The sequence below is a fragment of the Cinclus cinclus genome, chromosome 4 (genome assembly GCF_963662255.1).
Source record: "Cinclus cinclus chromosome 4, bCinCin1.1, whole genome shotgun sequence".
In the NCBI taxonomy this organism is placed as follows: domain Eukaryota; kingdom Metazoa; phylum Chordata; class Aves; order Passeriformes; family Cinclidae; genus Cinclus; species Cinclus cinclus.
Window position 1 is genome coordinate 12103274 of NC_085049.1, and position 21083 is coordinate 12124356.

The 21083-nt window shown below is 37.0% G+C and overlaps 1 protein-coding gene across 1 annotated transcript in view; it reads right to left on the reverse strand.

Moving 5' to 3' along the window:
* Window positions 1-21083, reverse strand: part of HGF (hepatocyte growth factor) — a 49498-nt gene that overhangs the window by 10239 nt on the left and 18176 nt on the right. The window contains exons 6-11 of the mRNA XM_062491563.1: window positions 19510-19630; window positions 14643-14761; window positions 5811-5985; window positions 4248-4375; window positions 2727-2829; window positions 899-1038 (exon numbers count right to left, since the gene is read on the reverse strand). Coding sequence (XP_062347547.1) covers window positions 899-1038; window positions 2727-2829; window positions 4248-4375; window positions 5811-5985; window positions 14643-14761; window positions 19510-19630 — 786 coding nt within the window. The remainder of the gene's footprint in view (window positions 1-898; window positions 1039-2726; window positions 2830-4247; window positions 4376-5810; window positions 5986-14642; window positions 14762-19509; window positions 19631-21083) is intronic.

The window sequence follows — 21083 nt, forward strand, 5'->3', positions numbered from 1 at the left end:
ACTCTTCATATAGATGCCAAAATATCACCTGAGACTTCAAATACCACTTTTAGACATGCTGGAGTTTGGGCTATGAGGAAATGCAGCAGATTGCCTCTAGGAATGAATGTAACATTATCCTTAACCTCTAGAGATCACAGACATCCATTCAAGAGCCTGATTTGCCATTTAAGTGTTCTCCCAGGACATACAGCAAAGTAACTTAGAAATAAGAGCTGAATAGAAAGATTTTGAACATAAATGTGAATTGCACATTTCTCAGCATAAAACTATCTTTTTCTACTTGTCATCAGTTTATTGCTGAATTCCCTATGATTCTTAATTCTGTTTATTTAAGCTATTTAGATTTAAGCATTAAGCTTTGGAGGCATGGTTTTCCTACTTCTTGCCAGGAGTTAAATCATCCCATAAACATCCGAAAGCAGAATCTAATCTTTATAGCACATATAGACTTCAGTATACATGGAGTGAGTTATCCTAACATTACAAAGACAGATCACACAAAGAGTCTCTGAAGCTTGTAACCCAGAAGATAACTCTGCCTGGGTTTCTTGAGGCCACAGCCAGCATTCTGACCGCTAGACAATTCTTTGTCTCTGTCCAGCCCTCATTCAATAGCTAGATCTGTTGGAAAATGTTTGACCATCTGTAATAGCCCCTTTGTGCTCCTGCTGCATAAATAAGTCTTGAAATCTCCAAGCTGGTCAAGGAAAAGAACCCCTTGTTCATATATTGCACAAGCAGCTTCTGTCTGCTCCTTCTCAGTCACGCATTCTTGATAGAATCACACATTTTCTGCTGCCACAAGTGACAATAGGAAGGTGTGCATAGGCATGTGACACCGTGGCTTCACTGGGACTGCACAGCTGACAATGCCAGCGGCGTGCCAAGTACTCACATTGAGAAATAGGGCAGTAATCCCAGGGAACAAGAGGATCATCTGTGTAACACCAGGGACCATGAAAATCATCATCTGGATTGCGGCAATAGTTTTTCTTCAGTTTACTAACATCTGGTTCTCTGAATATTTGTATATGCCTACAGGGGGGAAGAAAATTCAAAGTGTTGAAAAGCTTTATTCTATATCCCAAATTTCCAAAGGTTAAACTTTGCTTTGCTCCACACTGTATTATTAGCTGATTGAGAAGCCTACAGGTCAGGGTTTAGGGCTGGTTAAAATCAAAGGGAAGATGAGACCCAAATATTTTCTGGATCTGGGTACAACTTTCTTCGTGTTGGTATTCTAAGCACTGTGTCCATTGGACAGCTGGGGGGCTTCTAGATCTATTGCTCAAGCTAAAATCTCTAGCTACCCTCACGAGGGATCATTGTACCGAATGCCTGTGATGCCCTCAGCAAATCTGCAGGCCTCTCTGGGGAGCACAGGTACCTTCTCCTGCAGGTTAACAGCAAAAGAGGGCATTAAGCTACAAAGCTGAATCCAAGGCAAAAGAAAGACAGACTGAGCAAGCATAAGCAGCAGGCAAGGAGAAAGATTAATGGCTCAGACAAACTGCAGAGATAGGTCACCTAAGTCGCAAGCCTACGTGAAGCACTCTAAAGGTGTAATTTTGAGGCCAAAATCTGAAGTGGAGGAAGTCCCTTAACCAGAGAAACTGCTGGAGTGAGAATATAACTCCTCGAAGGAGTTCCCAGATGGAAAATATGTGGGAGTAAGACAAGAAAGGCTGATCTCTGCTCTGTTGGATGACTGCAGTTGCATCAAGCATCCAGTAGGTTTATACTGCCTCATTCACAGCAAACTGAGACTTATTGTGCTTCTCAGAAAGCATGAGCTTAAACCTCTGCTTCCCTCACATGGGCAGCACACTGGAATATGCATCCTCTCTCTCACCATCTGCAGAAGGAACACAGGTAGTCGTGGTGATGATACGAGACAGGGCCACTGAAGTCTGCCTTTTGAAGTACAGCTTCCCCAAGTGCTGGCTTCCCCACTTACACAGCCCTTCCAAAGGACAATGGCTCATCTGTTCAGCAGTGTGACTCTACATCAAGTACCAAAGCTAATATTGACGCATTTGCATCAGCTTCAGACACTAAAGGAAAATGAAGGGGAAACTATTTTCATCATGGCCACTAGCGTGTGTGTGATATCTCATACATATCAAAACATTTTATGAATCTCTTCTTTTATATATAGGCCGCATAATTCATTTTACTTCAATGAATAAATTAACTTTCCATTTCTACTAATTGAATATGAAGCCAAAGTAATAATAAACAACAGAAACTGAAGGTCTTTTTATTGGCATTTGACGTTAGTGTCACTAGATTGTACACTAAAGAGTCAATTTCAGGCTGCAAGGGACATTAGCTGGTTTCAAGTCCAACCACCTCCTTGAAGCAGCATAAGCTATGAGATGAGGCTGATGAGACAACCATTTCCTCTCATTTCTGATATCCTCTCATTGTACCAATCTTTCAAGGACAACGATGGGGGAAAATAGGCCAGTAAACTAAACACTAAGAAACATCCCAAAGCCTGCAGTTAGTGGTCAACCTGAACAAAGTCATGTTGTGCAATATATTTAACCACAAAGAAGAAAAGAAAAAGATAAAAATAAAGATTAGGAAAACAAAGATATTAAAAGCTCCAGGGCATAAGGGGCTACTTTGGAATCGATGCATATGAAAAAGAGTTGCCATCTGGAGGCAGTATTTATTCAGGACTCACTGAAACGTCTTTCTGTTTAATATGTACACACCTACGTAAGTCTTCAATATTTTTGTCCCATGTGGAGCAAGTTAGCCCAAATCTTGTCTTGGATAGATTCCCCATATAACTCTTGCCATTGCCACGATAACAATCTGAAAAACAAAATGTTGGGACAAAAAACTGGAGGGTGATTGTGCAACATTAAGAAGAAAACTCTTCTATTCCATTGGTAATCCACATTATTAAAGACAAATGTTCTGTTTAGCAAATGCTATACACTATCAATAACACAATAGTATAAATCAGATCAGAAGAAAAATGGAAAATTATGTTCAAATTTACATAGATAATCTCCTGTTTGAGACCTTCCCTTTCAACACAGCAGTGTTTTAAATTTTGTCTTACATAGACTTGGGAAGTTTCTTTCACAAATAGTTGGTTTATGATTAATTTAGGAGGGTTGGTCACACAGAATATCCTAAAAGTTGTCAGAAGCTAGTTTGCAGAAAAACCAAGAAAATACGGTCCCCTATTCCTTCCTCCACAAAAAAAAAAAAAAAACAAAAAACAAAAACATTCAGTTTAGCTTTGTGTAGTTTCCAGATACTGACAACTATATATAATTCTAGACTTAAGTACTTCTGCAGCAAAATCAAAAAATCATCATGACTTTAATTTTAATGCAATTCAAAAACTTGCCTGCTCGCTCCAGCAGAGGTCATGTTTAATTCATAAGCTTTTATCACAAGCCGTTTTGAGACTTTGCAAGAGAATAGTTTAAAATTATCAGTACTATAAAGACATTTTGCATAAAGCACTTAATTTCATATTCATCAGTATTTCTATTTTTTGATAATTGATATTTTACAAGAAACACAGACTGAATATAAAAGTTTCATTCTTTCTCTGACATAAGTCTTGCAAGTGCATCTTTTTCAAATTTACAGGAAAATTGGCTAAAATTTAAAGAGGGAGATGTTAATGCAGCCTGATGTAAGGTTATAGGTCTGAGGTCTTAGCCCCAGTTTATGCTGTGATCGACACCCATTCAGGATGCACGATTACTCCTTACAGTAATACCAAAACCTCATGGGAAGAACATTTGCCTGAAGACTCAGAATGAACCTCACAGGCAGAGGTAGGTAAGAACTCAGAGGATCAATCCCTTCTAGATAAGGAGGTATATGCAAGAAAATACAAAGTGGGGGAAAAAATCACTTTTGGTAGTATGATATGCAATTATAAAAAGACTGTGAACCAGACTGTGAAGCTGTGGAAAAAGGCCTTTCACACTAAGAAAGGTAAAGACAGTAAAGCAGGTACGTAGATTTGCCTTGACTAAAAATCAGATCAAATCAAATCTTTGCTGCAGCTTTCCCTGCTGGAATCACAAATTAAACTGAGAATCTAGTTTACAACACAATGAATCCCAAACATGCCAATAAAGCCCACGCAGAACTGCATACATGTAATACAGACTCAACTTCTCCAGTTTTCAAGGCTGTCTACTTGGTGTTTGGAACAGTATGGCATTCACTTAAAATCACGTTATCACCCCTTCCTCCATTACCTTGTTCATTTGATACGTCACACTTAGGAATCTGGGAGCAATAACCAATACGGATGTTTGGGTCAGTGGTAAAGCACCAGGGTGATTCAGATCCATCTGGATTTCGGCAGTAGTTCTCCCTCAAATCCCTATAAAAATAAATATGTTAGCTCACAGCAGGGATAACCTAAACCCACCAACGTGGTCCATTGTTTTCTGTTATGAATTAACAAAAATACAGGCTCATTCAGGTCTCTGTGTTACTGATCAGTGTCAAGTGCAAGGAGATGAGGAGCCAGTAAGAACACAGTGTCCAGAAAGAAATATCAAATGCAATAAGAATATGTTTGTGGAAATTCACTTTCAGCAGACATATGTTTTGATGGGATATAAGATTTCATTTGAAGATTAACAATATTTTCATTCAGGACCCTCCATCAAAATTTGCATGCAACTGACATTGGATACACCTGCAATACATTACAATTGCTTTTAAATACAAACATTACCAAAGTGCTTAAAACTCCCTGTACTTTGAATGGTTCTGCTGAGTTTAGAGAAACAGAGTGCTTTAGACTATCAGTAACTCATTTAAGAAACTGAATCGTGGAAAATAAAAAAAAGTGTATGTTGAAAATCTATAAAGCTGATACCTTTAAAGTAAAAGTTAGTCACAAGGGAACATCTTTAAATGTCTTTTGCAGGTTGCATGAAATATTCAAGCCTCTTAAATGTAGCTTTTATTTCCCTGTCTCCTGACAGTTGTTGCCATGTTCTGTGCATCTCCATATTTCACTGTATTTTGTACATCTGCAGCACTTACCGATAACAGACTGGAAAAAATGGTCCTAATACTGTAATTCCTACTGATATTTACCCAGCAATAAAGATATTTAGTGCAAACTGGACTGTAGTTCCAACCTGGTGAGAAAGGTGAAACTCTATGCTAAGTTAAAAAAGGACTGAATGAACATTACTAAGGTAACTGCCTAAAATTAGTAGATTATTCACACCTTGGAAGTTTACGAACCATAAAGAAATGTTTGATGACCAGTGGTCACTCAAGAAAAAACAGTCCTATTGATGCATCTATATTTAATAATGAGACAGAAAAAGTATTTAAAAGATGAAGAATTAAAGAAGTGCTTTCAAATATTATAAATGTTGATCATTACAAAGAAGATATCTATTTAGAATGTATTAAGTCAGCAATCAAGCTGCGAACAAGGTTTAGTTCCATGAAAAAAATCCAGTGATAATGTATCAGCACTGCTGGGATTCAGGTCCCAGCCTGGAACAGATCCAGACACTTCACAATCAAATTTTGAACACATGCTTGAAGGAAAAGTTCATAAAAATCCCCGGGGTTTCACACAAGTTCATCTGGAACTATTGCTTTGAGATCTGAAGGACTGATTTTCCCAGGCTTAAATGGCTTTTAGCCTCAGCAGGTAGAGTGGATGCCTCAGAACCTGGGGCAGGGACAAGACCCCTGTGGTCGGCTCCAGTGGCATGAATTGTTAAACATTTTAAAACTCTGCTCTTTTCCCACGGCAGTACTAATACCCACATGTCTCTACTCACTTGCATTTGAAGTTCTCAGGAGTGATGTTGTGCTGGTGAGGAAACTGGGAGTCCCACCTCTGGCACTGGATTCCACTCCATATGGTGCTGACGGTGCCGCGGTAGCCCTCGCCCTGTCCCCGAACGCACGTGGTGGTCGCAGCCGCCGCCTCTGTGCCGTTCACGACGCTTTCCTCTGCAGAGCCAGACAAGATGAGCTGTTTCATTCTCTTAAGAATGGCTCAGGGTGTCAGGTTTGAACTCCACATTACTGATGGAGCCATGGATTACAGGATGTCAAGTCAAAGTAATTGCAGTTCTTTGGTGAAAATGTGATTATAGAATAATTTTCTCCTTTTCACATTTACAACATCCACTAAAAATCCAAAATCAAAATAAATGCCCGACTTTATGCTGGTTTATCCACTTGCATACAAGGAGTCTGCAATTCTTGTGTGAGACACCTGGCCTGTGTTGTACCACTGGAGGTTAGGAGATATTCCTGGTTACTTTTTCAAGTTCAGCAAATATCATTCCCTCAGCTTTGAAAAGCTGAGTGACCACCCACATGCACACTGTTTAACATGGTAAAACATATTTGTAGGATTAAAATATAATTGGGTTTCTCTAAAGAATTCCCAGAATATCAGGTCACAGGAAAGAAAGATGCAGATAAAAATAATAAAAACATATAGATCCTATTATAAAAAAATGTGTTAAACTCCCTTAGAAGGCTGTTTGTTTTTTTTATGCTTCATATGTTAAAAAAGGGGGGGGGGGGGGGGGGGGAGGCCCAGCTTTTGAAATCAAAGATCAGTATTTTCTACAGAGAGAAAAATACTTTAAAGACTAACATATTCATCAGACTCAAGATCTCTTACAGATGTTGATATATTCTGCACTCACCCTGGTGTGGGCTGTCTTGAACTAAATTCAGAAAAACAGTGGTTTTTAAATGACTCATTCACATAACTTAGAAGTCACTTTTTATTTCTTATGCAATTTTCATAATTGCAAATTAATGGCACAGATATTGCATCAGATATATACAAAGTAGTACAAAACTAAATATACTGCAGTAAGAGCAATTCCTCTGTAATATCCTCAAAAGTTACAAATACAATATTTTAAAAGTAAGTGCATATCTGTTGGTAATTGATATTGTTCACAAGACTAATTTCATTAATTATCTTAGAAGTATTAGTTGCCAGCAAAAAGTATGTTAATAAAGTTCTTTAATTAGTTTTCTTCAAATGGTCCAGTGAATAGTACAGTATTTGTGTGTTACTCATAATGTAGTTCACTCCTGGTAACTTGAGCCAGTTCCATGAACTAGGAGAAAATATGGATCTTGAGGAAACCAAATGTCATAACAGATGGTTTTGGCTGATTTGCTGACTGATCTTTGACGTTAAAGATCATTTCCCTGTCAGATGATAACATCAAGTTGCGCAGTTGAATTATACATTTATCCATGCATCCCTTTGCTCTTCATCTGGTTGATGTTTTTAAATCAGTGTTTCATGGTCAAATTCATTGCCTGTCTCTCCTTCCCAAGGCAAATGTCCTATTTCAATGGAATTTTGAGTTCCAAGTTCATTCCAAAGCCAAAAGGATATGGCACTGCAAGTATTACAAGGAGGTTTCTGCAGGCTGGAAAATGCACTTTCTAGGAGACTCATGAAACAGTCTTGCAGCTAGTAACCTTATATTTAGTCTTTATACACCACTTTTTAAATAATTAGACTACAAGCAGATTTAGCCATACAACTTATCGTAATAAATAGTTGCAATATTTCTGTTTTGCATTATAAATAATATATTTTTTAAAATGGAGTTAAATTCTGAAATAGCTTCTAAGCTGATTAGAGTGAACATACCTATGCCACATTCAAATGCATATTAGTATATTTTAAAAATATGTGCATTTCCTTTATACAAATGAAAGAGATCTGGGGAAAAAACCTGGGGGGAAGGGGAGAAGGGTTCCCTAAGATGATAAATTTCAGCATACACCCTGGCTTCATTATATTTCCTAAGTAAATTAATAAATTAAAACTACGCAACCCAAGCAAAAAGTCTTCTTAAATAATACTAATAATGCACAAAAAAATCAGTCTAATACAAGCTGTTGCAAAGACCTTACCTGTACACAAAAATTACTATTTCAACTGTAATGAACTGTAGGGGGCACCTACTCTGTACTCAGTCATGCTAAAGGAAAAGTAATTAGGTTGGTGTTTATATATCATTATGTGTGATTGTTTTTTTTTTTTAATCACATGCCTGAAATGAAATCAGTAATGCATCAGCTGAATTAAGCAAGGCCATACTAATTTTAAAGAGCATTCCTTCTTGTACACCTGCAGATACACAGTTCATTGTTGAACCTTGCGTTACATGTCGGGACAGTGACCTCTACCTGTAGATCAGTTTTTACAACTTGGCCCTGTCAAAATATACAGTGTAAAGGCACCAGCAGAATTTAACTTTCACATTGTCATGAATATTTGCACAGCCAAGCCACTTCTGGAAAGACTTGCACTATAATGATTAAGAGAGATATTATTTCAAAATCTTCAACATTATTATCTGCTACTACTCTGTGGCAGCTCTCAATAAGAATGCAAGTAACCAGAGGGATCACTAAAATATTCTTATTTTAACTAATAAAGCAGTTTCTTTGATCCAGAGGTCCACAGAACCCTCTCCAAATTCTTCTTGCTGTACCACCTACATATATTACAGTTGTCATATTGTGAAACATGAAAAATGAGACTCCAAAATATTTCTGAAATTTAATTCTGAAATTTTGAGGGCTTGTGCCCTCAGAACCAATTCCCATTCTGGCTATTGAGTCTCACAGAAAGCTCAGAACTTACCAAAAAATGCTTGAGAAATCCTTCATTCATCTGTCCATTCCACAAACAGGCATGATGGGAACAGTCTCCCTAGTCCTGTTAATGAAAGTTGGGCTGGATGTGCACAGCAGCAGGCAAGAGCTTGAGGAGCAGTGCCTGCCTCACCAGACACTGCAGATTTTACAGCACTTGCCAAAATAAGAAGTGCCCAGGCTGTTCAAGCCTACAACTTACACAGTCATCTCCATTCAGTACTGGTCTTGTTGTTGAGGCTAATTAATCATCACCAACATACCAAATTAACTAAATTTAATAACTCTGAGCATGAACATCAGATGTGCACAGCATTGGTGAAAGAGCCCTAAGACCTCACTCACCAGCTCTCTTAAAAGGCAAAATCAAGATCAAGATCAAAATCTATAAAATTGAATTCCCATCCTTATCCCAGTAAATCCTCTAAAATATAAATTAAGATCTGAAAATCCAAGGGATTGTTCCAATGACAAAGAAAATATGAATTTAGTTAGATTAATTTAATTTAGTTAGATTAATTTATAATCAACAAGAAATCTTTGCTTTACAGTACTTACTAATATTTCATAAGAGAAGTTCCCAGGACTTTTTTGCTTGAGTTCAGTATTTTTTTGTTCTGAACTGAGATTAAAAGTACTGTTAAAGAAAGATCACACCTTATAAAAGACTACTATTCATAATTTATGGAGTGAGTGTCACCTCTTATTCCTGTAGGAAAGTTCATTATGAACAGAAAAAAATGGTAATTGTTAGCAGCATTTTGCTACTTTTGAACTTTGTGGGTTTGTTGTTTTTTCTTTTTTTTCTTTTCTTTTTTAAATTCTGGATGACTAAGATTAAACATGTAATTCAGACAGCCACACGAGGGGATTTCCCATTAGTAAATTCTACCTTCACATGTTCATTCTCTTGTCCCCAGCCAAAGGGCAATAATGCGAAGATATCTTTTTTCCATAAAACTTTCCATTTTTTGATACTTCAAAATACATAACTTTATTAATATGGGCTAGCTCATGCATTCATAGATGCTTAAGTAAAAAGATGAAACATTATCCAGAGCCTTATGTGTAAAGCCACAGATAGTCTTCTCAGTTCTGGTTCTCACAGTAATGCCAGCATGAGGGAATCACCAGGGGCCTTGAGTCATTGGACAGCTCAAGTAACCAGCTAGATACTGTTTCTGACTTTAATCCAAATGACCCAGAAGAAAATCCTGCACAAACTTTAGGTCAATGGTGAGAATCACACTGACTTAAAAGAAGGTAGAGATTTTACTGAAGAGTGCATGCTCTTTCATGACAATGCAACCTATGTATTTGTGGGAAAAGACATAGTTGGAAAAGAAGAAGAGTCCTAAACTATATAATGAGGAAAATACCTGTTCTTGCTTATATTCATGAAACGTGTCTTCTGCAGTGTCAGTCAACAGAAGAAAAATGTACCCTGATTTGTAACAAAACTTTTTAAAAGTTGATTCTTAATGAGATCCGTGCAAATATTAATAAGAATGCCGAGTGACATTTTGAAGCTGCTCATGCTCAGTTACACTGCTTTCAGGCATCCCTTCTTTTAGCAATGGCATTTACAGTTCTGGGCACTAGTTTAGTGGCAGCTCCTTCCTTTCCACATTTTCTTCAATGTACCATGACTCAGTACAAGAATGGAAGCAAAACACCACTGATTTTCAGGGTTTTTTTCAGTCAAAACATATGAGAAACTGAACAAATTGATTATAGACAAGCTCAAGAATCACAGTACTGAAAAATTCATTGTCACCTAAAACTTTCACACATACAAGTCATTTGTCCATGAGCACAGAGAGATCTTTCCAGGCTGTTCCAGAGTCTACAAGAAGGCTTTAAATTAAAAAAAAATTATATATATATGTATATTAATATATATATATATATATATATCTATGTTAGAAAAGACAAACTCCATAAATTTGAATTTCTTATATTTCACTTTCAAGTTATCATAGGAATGATGAAAAGGAATTGAGGATCCTTTTTGAGGAAATATGGATTAAGCTATTGTATAAACAGTGAACATTGGACCTATTTTTTGTCTCCTTGTAAAGCAAGATGGAAGGCAACACTTTATCAATTATTAAATATCAGTCTCTTTTCACTGTCTTCCTATAAACACCTTTATCTTACACAAATATTGATCTTAAATGAGTCTAACTTTTATTTGTTTACATACAATGATTCAACAATTAACACTTTAATCAGAAAATCTTTAATCAGAACTCTGCACTCAAAGAGGCAGTTGAAATCTCAGTTTCTAAAGAATGAGAAATTTAATATTGGTGGTCTTCTGCTTTCACAAAAACTATGGACAAACTGCAACAGTTCATTTTAGATCCAGGTTCTCAATTTTGGTGTTTCATTACTTGTTCTTTTCCATCAAACCAAGGCATTTACTGAATTGTCTCAAGGCTTTTCAGGCTCTGGTCACCCCTGACTACTGTAAGTGACTGCTGGTGCCAAAGGCTAAACCCATACTAAAGGCATTTGGGTAGGGCTGGACATCCAGTAGGCATCAATGAGGCACTGTCCTTAACCCAGTAATTCCAAAAAGGTCTCCAGCTCTCAAATGACTGATATATGTAGACTCCTTTATGGGCCTCAGCACCTCTCTAGAGCTCATCCATAGAGGAGTTGCTATCTGTTTGGAGTTTTTTAAAAAGCAGTATTAGTTCCCAACTCCTGTCTTTCCTGTAGTCAGTGTTCTCATTCATGCCAAAATAACAGTCATTTTCCTTTTTCATGTTTGCTGGCACTACTTCCATTTCTTCATTCCATCCTAGACTTCTTCATTGCTGTTAGTTGTCCTTTTATCCTCTCTTCTAACTAAAAATTGTCTCAAGCCAAAACCACAGACACATATGTGAGCAACTTCAAACCAGTCCTGGGGTCCCCAAAGTCTTAATCCAAATCCAGTTTTTGCAGCTTGAGCCATCTCTAATTCCTAATTGCTCCTGTCATCTCTTTCTCACAGCCCTGGCTGTAAGCCACAATGTTTTATGCTGCATTCTGTGCTTGGAAGTAAAACTACAATGCCCTCTCTCTCTTCAGTCTTAAAACCATATTTATTTTCTAAACGCTTCCTTCCACCAACTTTTTTGCCGAAAATTTTGTATATGAGCTGTTGTCAGCATTTTGGCTATAGAGCACACTAGCACTCACGGCATGTAGCAAAAGCCACAAGCAGCATGCTGCCTTGTGGTCAGTCCCCAAAGAGAGGACACCTACATTTTTGTATATGGTCCAAGGACTTGGATTTGCAAAGCATTTTTCCTAATTAGTATTTCTTGTAAATTAAATAAACAATCCTCAGTATAGGAATTAAAAACCTGTGTGAGAATCCAAACCACAAAACTATAAAGACCTATAACTCATGATGTTCTCTTTTTAGTGTTCTGAGATTGCAAACAGCCCCAGCATCAGAAACACAGAACAGCCACTGAAACCCAGAATAGCCAAGTGTTTTGGGCTCCCTGCTAGGAGGTGGGAAAACAATTTTTTTTATGAGCCTCAAGAAAGACAGAAAACTGAAAACAGGGGTTTGATATTTTCTTTTAGTATTCTGGCCATCAAGATGGTGATTTAACAGTAGCATAAGCAATAAATTCCCTCACTGGTTTATAAAGGAAAGAATTGAGCACCACTGCATCTTGCATAGAGGGCAATGTCATATGCCTGTGAGAAAAACCCTTTGAAAATATCTACTGGATTAAGCTTTCAAGACCCCTACTTTTGTATTTTTTCTTCTCATATAGATTGCCTTAATTTCAAAAGAGATACAATATTCTGCAGGGAAAATACAGTTTTACATGTGAAATTTCCACTGATTTTAATATAGTTTCTAACTGAAGGAAAGAATTTCTATTTCCTTCAGTGAACTTTTGCCTAGAAATGAGGCAAAAGGCTTTCATGACAATATGAAAATCATTACTCTGTGTTTTGGAGTTGTTTTTTATTTCATTTTGATCTTTACCTTTTCTTCAGGGTTCTACTATGACTTGATAGACAAAGGTGATAATTCAGTATTTTTCAGGATATCTCCCACCCAACTGTTTTCTACGGCTGAGGCCAGACTGTAGATACTGGAAGTTGCATGGGGCGTAAGCTTACGTGACCAACAAAGCCAGATGTGATTCCTCAGAACACTGACACATCAACTCAGGAAATGCCAAAGGATAAAGGTTTATAAAAGTTGCATTTGTGAAACAGTCAGCTGTAACTTAGGAGTACTTTTTCATAATAGTAGCATATTTACCAGGGGAACAGTTCTAGTATACTGCACATGATTCATATGTTATCTAATAATTGGAGAAGTGTAGGAAGCACAGTTTAGTTTAAAGAAAAATAGAAAAACACAAACCAAAACAAAACCCAAACCAACAGAGGCCAAAAATCCAAAGCAACAGCTCCTTACTTAATGGAGTAACTAAAAAGTTGGAAGATGATTCAGTTGCCTAGCTAAGCAACCTGTGATCACAAAGGAGGAAGTCTGAGCTTTCCCTTTTATCAAAGATTATCAGTAAGTTGAGGTACAAAGACATGAATTAGTCCTGTAGTTCAGAGGTAAGATTTTCAACAGGTGTGTGAGTTAATGGGTGCCTGACCCAAAACAAGCAGCCACCCTGCCAAATTTCTTCTGTCTCTGGAGAACCTGATTAGACATTGCCCCAATTAACAAAATAACTTTGCCTTTTTTACAGTGGAATAATTTTGATAATTTAACTACTTTGTAATACTGGAATTGCCATGAAATAAGATAGAGTAAGTTAAAGGAGGTACAGAATATTCTTACCCAGCACTTGGATTTCAAAAATTGACAAATTGATTGGATCAGACTGAATCTCCAAGGCATTAGAATTGGCCTAAGCTATGAACAGCCAAAGAGAGAAAATTCTGAATCACTGGTGATTCAGGCAGAAAACACGGCATAATTTGTTTGATAAGAATTCTAAGTGAAGGTGGAGGATCCCTCTTTAGGCAGCAACTGTTCACAAAAAAAACGTTTTAGGTCAAAGTTATTACCTCTTCCTCGCCACCCATCCCAATATTTAAAGCATGTCTCAAATAAACTGATTCTACCATCTGCCTTAGCACCAGTATTACCATGAAAGTCTAGAAAAATTGCTTTGTGCAAGTTTTTAAGGAATATCTAAGAGTTTACCTTCTTCATTGTCCCTTTATTTCTCATTTAAGACATCTAATTATCAGTAAAATGGAGCTGTCAGAGCAGTCACCAAAGTTACAATGAACTGATCTTTGTAGACATAACATGCTGCAGTAAGCTCTAAAATGCTAAACAAAAGCATGTCAAAGTCAGCATCCAGTAACTGTACACCTGTACACAATTCCGTGTCTCTAAAGTGTAGTTAACAAATGCCACCACCTTGTAGCTGATGGATGAAATGAAATTCATTGCCTGTGGATTGCTTTGGGGTGGTGAATAACACAGAGAGACCCATGAGGAAATTAATAATTCTATCTTCAGCACAAGAATGAATAATGTGCAGGACCCAAGGCCTAGAACTGCAAAGCAGTGAAGAGCTGTTAGCAGAAGACACTGAGGGGGAACTGTGGGTGTGCACCAAATGATATTTGATACTCTCAATTGATGATGCAAATGTCCAACATGCCCAAACTAATACTGTACACAAGAGCCTCATGATTTTGCTGCCTTTTTTAGTTCTTGATTTTCATATATTTTAATGTAATTTACAGTACATAAGACATACACGTATTACAGTGGTAACACACAACTCTTCTTTCCTGTCCAGATTAAATATTAAGTGTTTATAGCAGACCCTCTTTGAAAACTATGTTTTAAAAGCCAGTGAAGGGCAATGAATGAACTAGTGGTGGTCCTACACTGCCTTAAATATCTGTGTCCAGATTTCGGAAAGGAAAAGGAAGTAATAAATTTTGCTTGAACTCACCACACGTTTTAATTGCACAGAACTCCCAGGGGGTGTTAGGGTCAAGAGTGTAGCACCATGGTCTCAGCTTGCCATCAGGATTGCGGCAGTAATTATCATCAAAGCCCTTGTCAGGATATCTGCAAACCACAATGAGAAACGCGTCAGGGAAGTCTTCCTGGCAGCACTGCCCTGCCTTCCACAAGGTACTTAAAGGACAGACTTCAGCAGAGGCAAACAAGAACTGGTTCCTATTAACCTTGGGTCTGATCCTGTAGGATGGATGTGAATACGCTTTTAACACTGTTAGAAAGTTAATAACATATAAACACTTTTCAAATTTGCATCAGAAGGGGACCTCCACTGAGGGGCCTCCCTGCTGCGCTAATGCACAGGGTACCGGATAGGCTAACTCCACTAATTGCTAAACTCTTGCTCTTGTGTCTGTCAACCAATGACCAGACACTGAAGCCAATCATTTGTTTTGAAACAGGTCAATTAAATGCGGATTATCTAAATACTTCTTGCCATGCCGGACTCATTAAGAAAACAGGTTCTTCAGTGCAACAGCCCTGGGTTCAAACTGGAAGCTATTTTGAGTAGCTATGCTACTAATGATAGCTCCATTTTTGCAATAGAGCTCATTTTTGGTCATGCCCTCATTTCAAGCATCCAGAGAAAGAGGACAAAAATAAGGAAATAACTTCTGTCTTCACTTTATCTCATTAAGATTTGATAATAATGTGCTATATTTAGGTGTTTCCACATTCTTACGGCCAACAGACAATCAGACAGATATCCAAGATATATAGGTTGTTTTTTTTTTTTTTTATAAATACATGATACTAACAGCTATAAACCTGAAGGAGATAAATGTGTCAAGGTTTTGGTTTTTTTTTTTCTTTAGTGATTATAAATCGTCTTAGCTTTTCAGTTATATTGAAATACGTTCGCAAAAGAAACAAAAAGTAGATTTGCCTCTGAGGGAAACACGTAAAGTATGTGAAAGAACAATGAAGTTAAATACCTGAGAACCTGAATCCATTTACAACTGCAAGCAGATGTGCATTACACAAGCACCGGAAAATATTATTTACAAGTGGATGTTTTTGCTAGGATGATTTTTCTGTCAAATGATAATGCTAATTTTGACTCATTTGCAACTTGATTTCCCATTTCTTAGGAAAAGTCAGGTTGCTTCAACTATACAAGGGACAAGGATAAGATTTAGGTAGAATTCAAAACAAGAAAAACAAAAACCAAAAACCAAAATGACAACAAAACCACCAAGGAGAAACCCCACCAAACCGAGACTTCAATGGCAGTCAAGAACGTGGTAATTTAAGATTTAGCAGCAGTACCCTGTTTGATGCTAGGTGTAAAACCAACTGTAAAGAGCAAGTTGTGTCCAAGGATTTCCCAAACAAATAGCTAATGGGCTAATAATACAGCAGAAAACCATACGGGTTTGGCCTCCCAGTAGGTGCAGTGATGAACCTTGGTGCTGGTGGAACATGTTCCATGTCAAATAGCGTGGAAAGTGCATGTTACCACCCAAGAACCACGGTAAGTCCAGGAACGGCAAATGGCAAAGCATGTGCAGCCACAGCTCAAAAAAAAGCATTCAAAGCAGCTCTTGATGTAGAGTTAATGTTCTAGAATACAAATGTCTATCTTCACACTGAATGCTCCATCCTTCCTAATATTTATTATATAGCATGTTCCTACAGTGTATCAAAAATGCATTATTTACTAGTTAAAACTTAGAGATGTTTTTCCAGGACCAAGCTTTGAGTGTCTTCATGGGATGGAGTGGTCCCTGTGAGCCATATCTTCTCACCTACTAGATCTACTTCTCCTTTTCTAAAGCAAAACTAGACCGCCTAGTCAATGGTTCTTCCCCGATATCCAGGGAGGCTTCTGCCTTCCTTAATACCCACCAAGCAATAATTGCTATTAAAAAGTCCAACTAATAGAATATTTGTTTTGTTAAGAAAAAAATATTAGCAATAAGATAAATAACAGGGTTCCAAACTGTTCCACACAGTTCAACAGTGAGGCTATGCAGGATTCCCTGAGAGATGTCTCTGTTGTGAACACTCCTTCTTCCCCAGTACATTTGGGCACAGACCCCTGTCTTAAACCTAAGAAAGACTATGAGGTGTCAGAGATCTTCAAGAACTCTATCTGCTTTTTCCCTCTTGAAACAGCAGAAGCTGTACTTCACTGCCATAACTGAAATGAAGCATCAAGATAATGTATCTGGTGTCAAAAATCAAGACTTATCTCAGTTTCTAGGGAAAAGGAGGAAAGCATTAGCTAAAGAAATAAAATTTATTATTTTTAAAGAGACAGATGCTGATCTCCAGCTCTCCAGGAAATAAAATGAAACTTAGTATCTTAAACTCTTCACCAATATTTCTTTTCCTCTTTGCTTTTTTTAAGACGTATAGGACTGGAAATTTAATTTTTATTAAGTAAATTTTCATACAAGACATACGAACATGGCTACTAATAAAAGGATATCTGCAGTTATTCATCGCCTGTGATACACTTCAACCCTACTTTCTTCCACATAATAAATATTTTCACAGGATGTTTGAGTTTAAACAGAAAAGGACAAAAAACTTTTCCCCTTATGGTGCTCTATGCCCAAGACATTATCCTCAGTGGTTTTCCTTCCACCCTGAGGCATAACTGCGCCTGTGAGGAGTACACAAGAGAAGTGGAGTTTGAGAATATAATTTTGCATCCACTAATAGCTAAAAAAGGGTTATGCAAGAGCTGCTTGGGGGATTCCTTCTGTTTGCTTCAATCACATCTAAGAAGACAGTAAGCATCTTCAGTAACTGACCTCTGAGGGGAATAAATGTGGAACGATTCATTGAGGTGACAGAAAAGTGAGTTTTATTTACTCTGAGCCAAAAGCATTGTCAAACAGCACATAGACTGATGCATTTGGTAAGATTACCATCTATATTGCTTTTCTCCATCATTGCAACTGATGAAGCCATAAGTGAAAATAGGTTTAAATATGTCCAGATAATCCTTCCTGGTTTCCAGGTTATTTGCATTACACTTAGATGATATACTGTGAGTATCTCTAGAGACTGCTGTATTTAAACAGGTCATTTGCTCCAGACCTTTTCTCTTATTTTTAACGTACATGACTATGAAAATTATATCTCAGCAAACCAAAACCTTCAACACTTAAAAAGTGTGATATAATCGAAGTATAATTGTTGCTACTTTTAGTGACCATTCACAGAGTTAATTAATATCAGTACATCAGAAATAAACCAGACTACATTACTTGTCTCAAAGCCCATACAGGTCAGTTCAATCTGGATGGGTTTCTTTTTGATTTAAAAAGGAAAGATAAAAAAACCACTTTATTGCTGTCTGAAAACTCGCAAGAAGATGTTCTCAGAAGGAATTATTTCAAAGAGGAAGACAATTGTTCGAAAGACTGTGGTTAGTCTGAAAAGTCATTTTGCAAAGAATCAGAAATTAATGGAAAAAAAGAAATTTCCTCCTGACAGTAAAATTATTATTGTTTGTACCCAGGATTTCTATAAACGTTTCACTCCCAAGGAACAAAACTGTTTCTGTGACTTATTCTAGAATGCACAGTAAGTGCATGGCAAAACTCAGAAACAGATTATCTTCAGTCTCACTCTGCTAATACAAAATATTTATTGTGGCAGAACAATGGGATAGCCTGCTATTATTCATGAAACAGATTGTCCAACCCAAAGGAAAAAATTATAGCACATAAGATCCAAAACTGTAGATCCTCAATATTTTGCTGAATAATCAGGCTTTCTAAAATTTACCAATACCCATATTTCTTAGAACTAAAATAATGCTTTATTTGGTGAAACACTTTAACACATAAAAATATGCTTTCAGTGGAAGGTCTTAATTATTCTGGTTTTGTTGAGTCTTGTACTCTTCATCTGGCAGTTTAAGTTTATTCAAAACAATATATAAATGGAGTTAATCCAAAATCCAGAATAAAATTAAACTGTAGTCCAGTTTGAGATGACCTTCTGTGTGGCCTAACCCATGCCCACCCCCTGCCTCCCATAATACTTTCAGAAGTGTATATTATAGATGACCCTTTGTAGTTGGGTGAATTTGGCTCTGTAGGACAAATCCTAACAGGGATGAAATTTGTCTTGCTATTTCTGACTCAACTTTTGGCACTGTAAATCGGTGCCTAAATTAAAAAAAAAAAATTAAAAAAAAAAACCCAATAAAGAAATCTATGCTCATAAAATGCTAAACAGGATGATTACATCCTTTCCCAGAGTGAAAAAACAGATGTAATGGGAAAACAGTTTGGTCAAACAAATAAGATACTTAAATGTGAATATATTGGAAGGTCACCTACAGCTTTAAAGTTGTTTAATTTTGTAGAAAGGAAGATTTTGTTATTTGACAATATTTGAGGTTTATATTCATTACTTGTGTTAAGAAATCTAACCAAAATGTTATGACTTTAAATCATTATTTACTATGTGATTAAGTTATTTAAGGTGACTGTGGCTGTATATCAATATTCACAGAAATATTCAAAGGGTATTTATTTGCCGTCAATGAACTAGGGAGGAATTTTTGATCAATTAAAGCAGTAGCAGCATTAGTACACTAGTCAGGCATGGGATGTAACCAGGACTACACAAAACAGTCTCTACTCCCCACCCTGCATCTCCATCACGTCAGTAGCCAGCCTACACTACGGGCCAGGAGCCCAAGCATCTTAAACTGGTGAACTCCATAAATTTCAGCTGAGCTAATGCTAGTTTTGCTCAACTGGTCCCAGAATGTGTGTAATTTTCAAATTATGACCACATGGTGTTGCTTGGGGGGGAGGAGAGGTTACCTCTCTGGACGAAATTTGTGCTTGTGTGGTCTCTGAAGATCCCAGCGCTGACACTCCTTGCCTGTCTCGGTGTGATCCATTGGCCCTCTGTAACTCTCTCCATTGCAGGTCATGCATTCAACTAGGAAAAAAAATAGACACCAGTTATTTATTACACTGATGATTTATACCAAACAAACAAACAAACAAAAAAACCCAAAACCAAAGAAATCAACATTAACAACAACCAAAAAAAAAAAAAAATCCAAAGTGTCCCTGCTCTTATACCATGATACCAAACTAAAGAGTTATTAAAAATTGTGTCTTTCTATTGGATTGGTATGTGCAATGTCCTTTGGAATATAATTGTATCTGTTAGCCCTAATCCAGATGCTTAAATTTGATATCACTTTATAGGACACTGACAGTTTTGAAGCAGCTAGAGGGGAGCTACTAGAGGTATTTATCCTCAGTCTTTTACTAACCTTAGTTATGGTTACTGTGAGAGAAAGACACATAGCTAAAGAAATATTTTTTAAAGGTGATGCTATCAAATTAAGCACTATTTATTTTTCTAAATCTCTCTAAGTCACAGTATAATTACAAGACAGGATTAAGTGCAGAATATTGGAGGCATCAAAATTTCGGTGCAGTGCAGTATGTCTCTTCATATATCCAGCATTTTTGGCTATGTATGATACTGTATCTTTGTGATGATAATGTGTTTTGGCAGCTTAAACTAAGATATATTTTCAATCCTGGTTTGGAAATGTGGGTAAGGGGCATGGAGGGAGAGTGGGCAAAAGTTACCAAAGGAAATTGAAAGCATTGTTGAACAAAACTTAGAATGAAAGGTCTGAAAATATAAAACAAATTCACCAGAATTAATTGTAGACAAACCTCTCAAGTGCTCCCTAATTGAGCAATTGTAAGGAAGGATCATTTAGAAAATATGATTTTATGGAACTACAGATATCACAAAACATCAGCTACCAAAATCTTCATCCTGAAGTGAGATCCAGGTCAAATATCCCATTTGAAGTTCACATAAGTTTATCTTTAAATGATAGATTTTAAGAAATTCTCAAGCTCTGTGTAAATCATTCTATTCCCCATTGTCTTCCTTTGTCCCTCCCAGTCTCCCTCCCTCCCTCCCTCTCTCCCTCTCCTCTTCCTTTCCTAAGGACAACTTAGCTAATGCATGTGACATGTGAGCAGGGAAATGAAAGGCATCCTATCTTGAAGATTTAAATAGGTTGATTGACTGGAACTGAATTGGCTGATTAGCAAAATATAAGAGCTTAATTCAGAGGTTAACAGAACTTAAAAGTCAATAAATGGAACGGTGCATATAAGAGTATTTCAAATTCTGTGACTTGAAAGTCAAATGGGGTTGGATTTGAAAAGAGTTACACCTATTTACAGTATTTATTCAAAAAGCAAAATACATACTTATCTTAAGCTTTCATCTTGTAATCCAGTATCTATCTTTTCATCAAAAAGAAGACGAAAAGCTGATTTTACCATGGAATGGCACTAGATGATTTTATCACATGGTAATACTGAAATTGTTAATGGATTCACTATGGACTAGA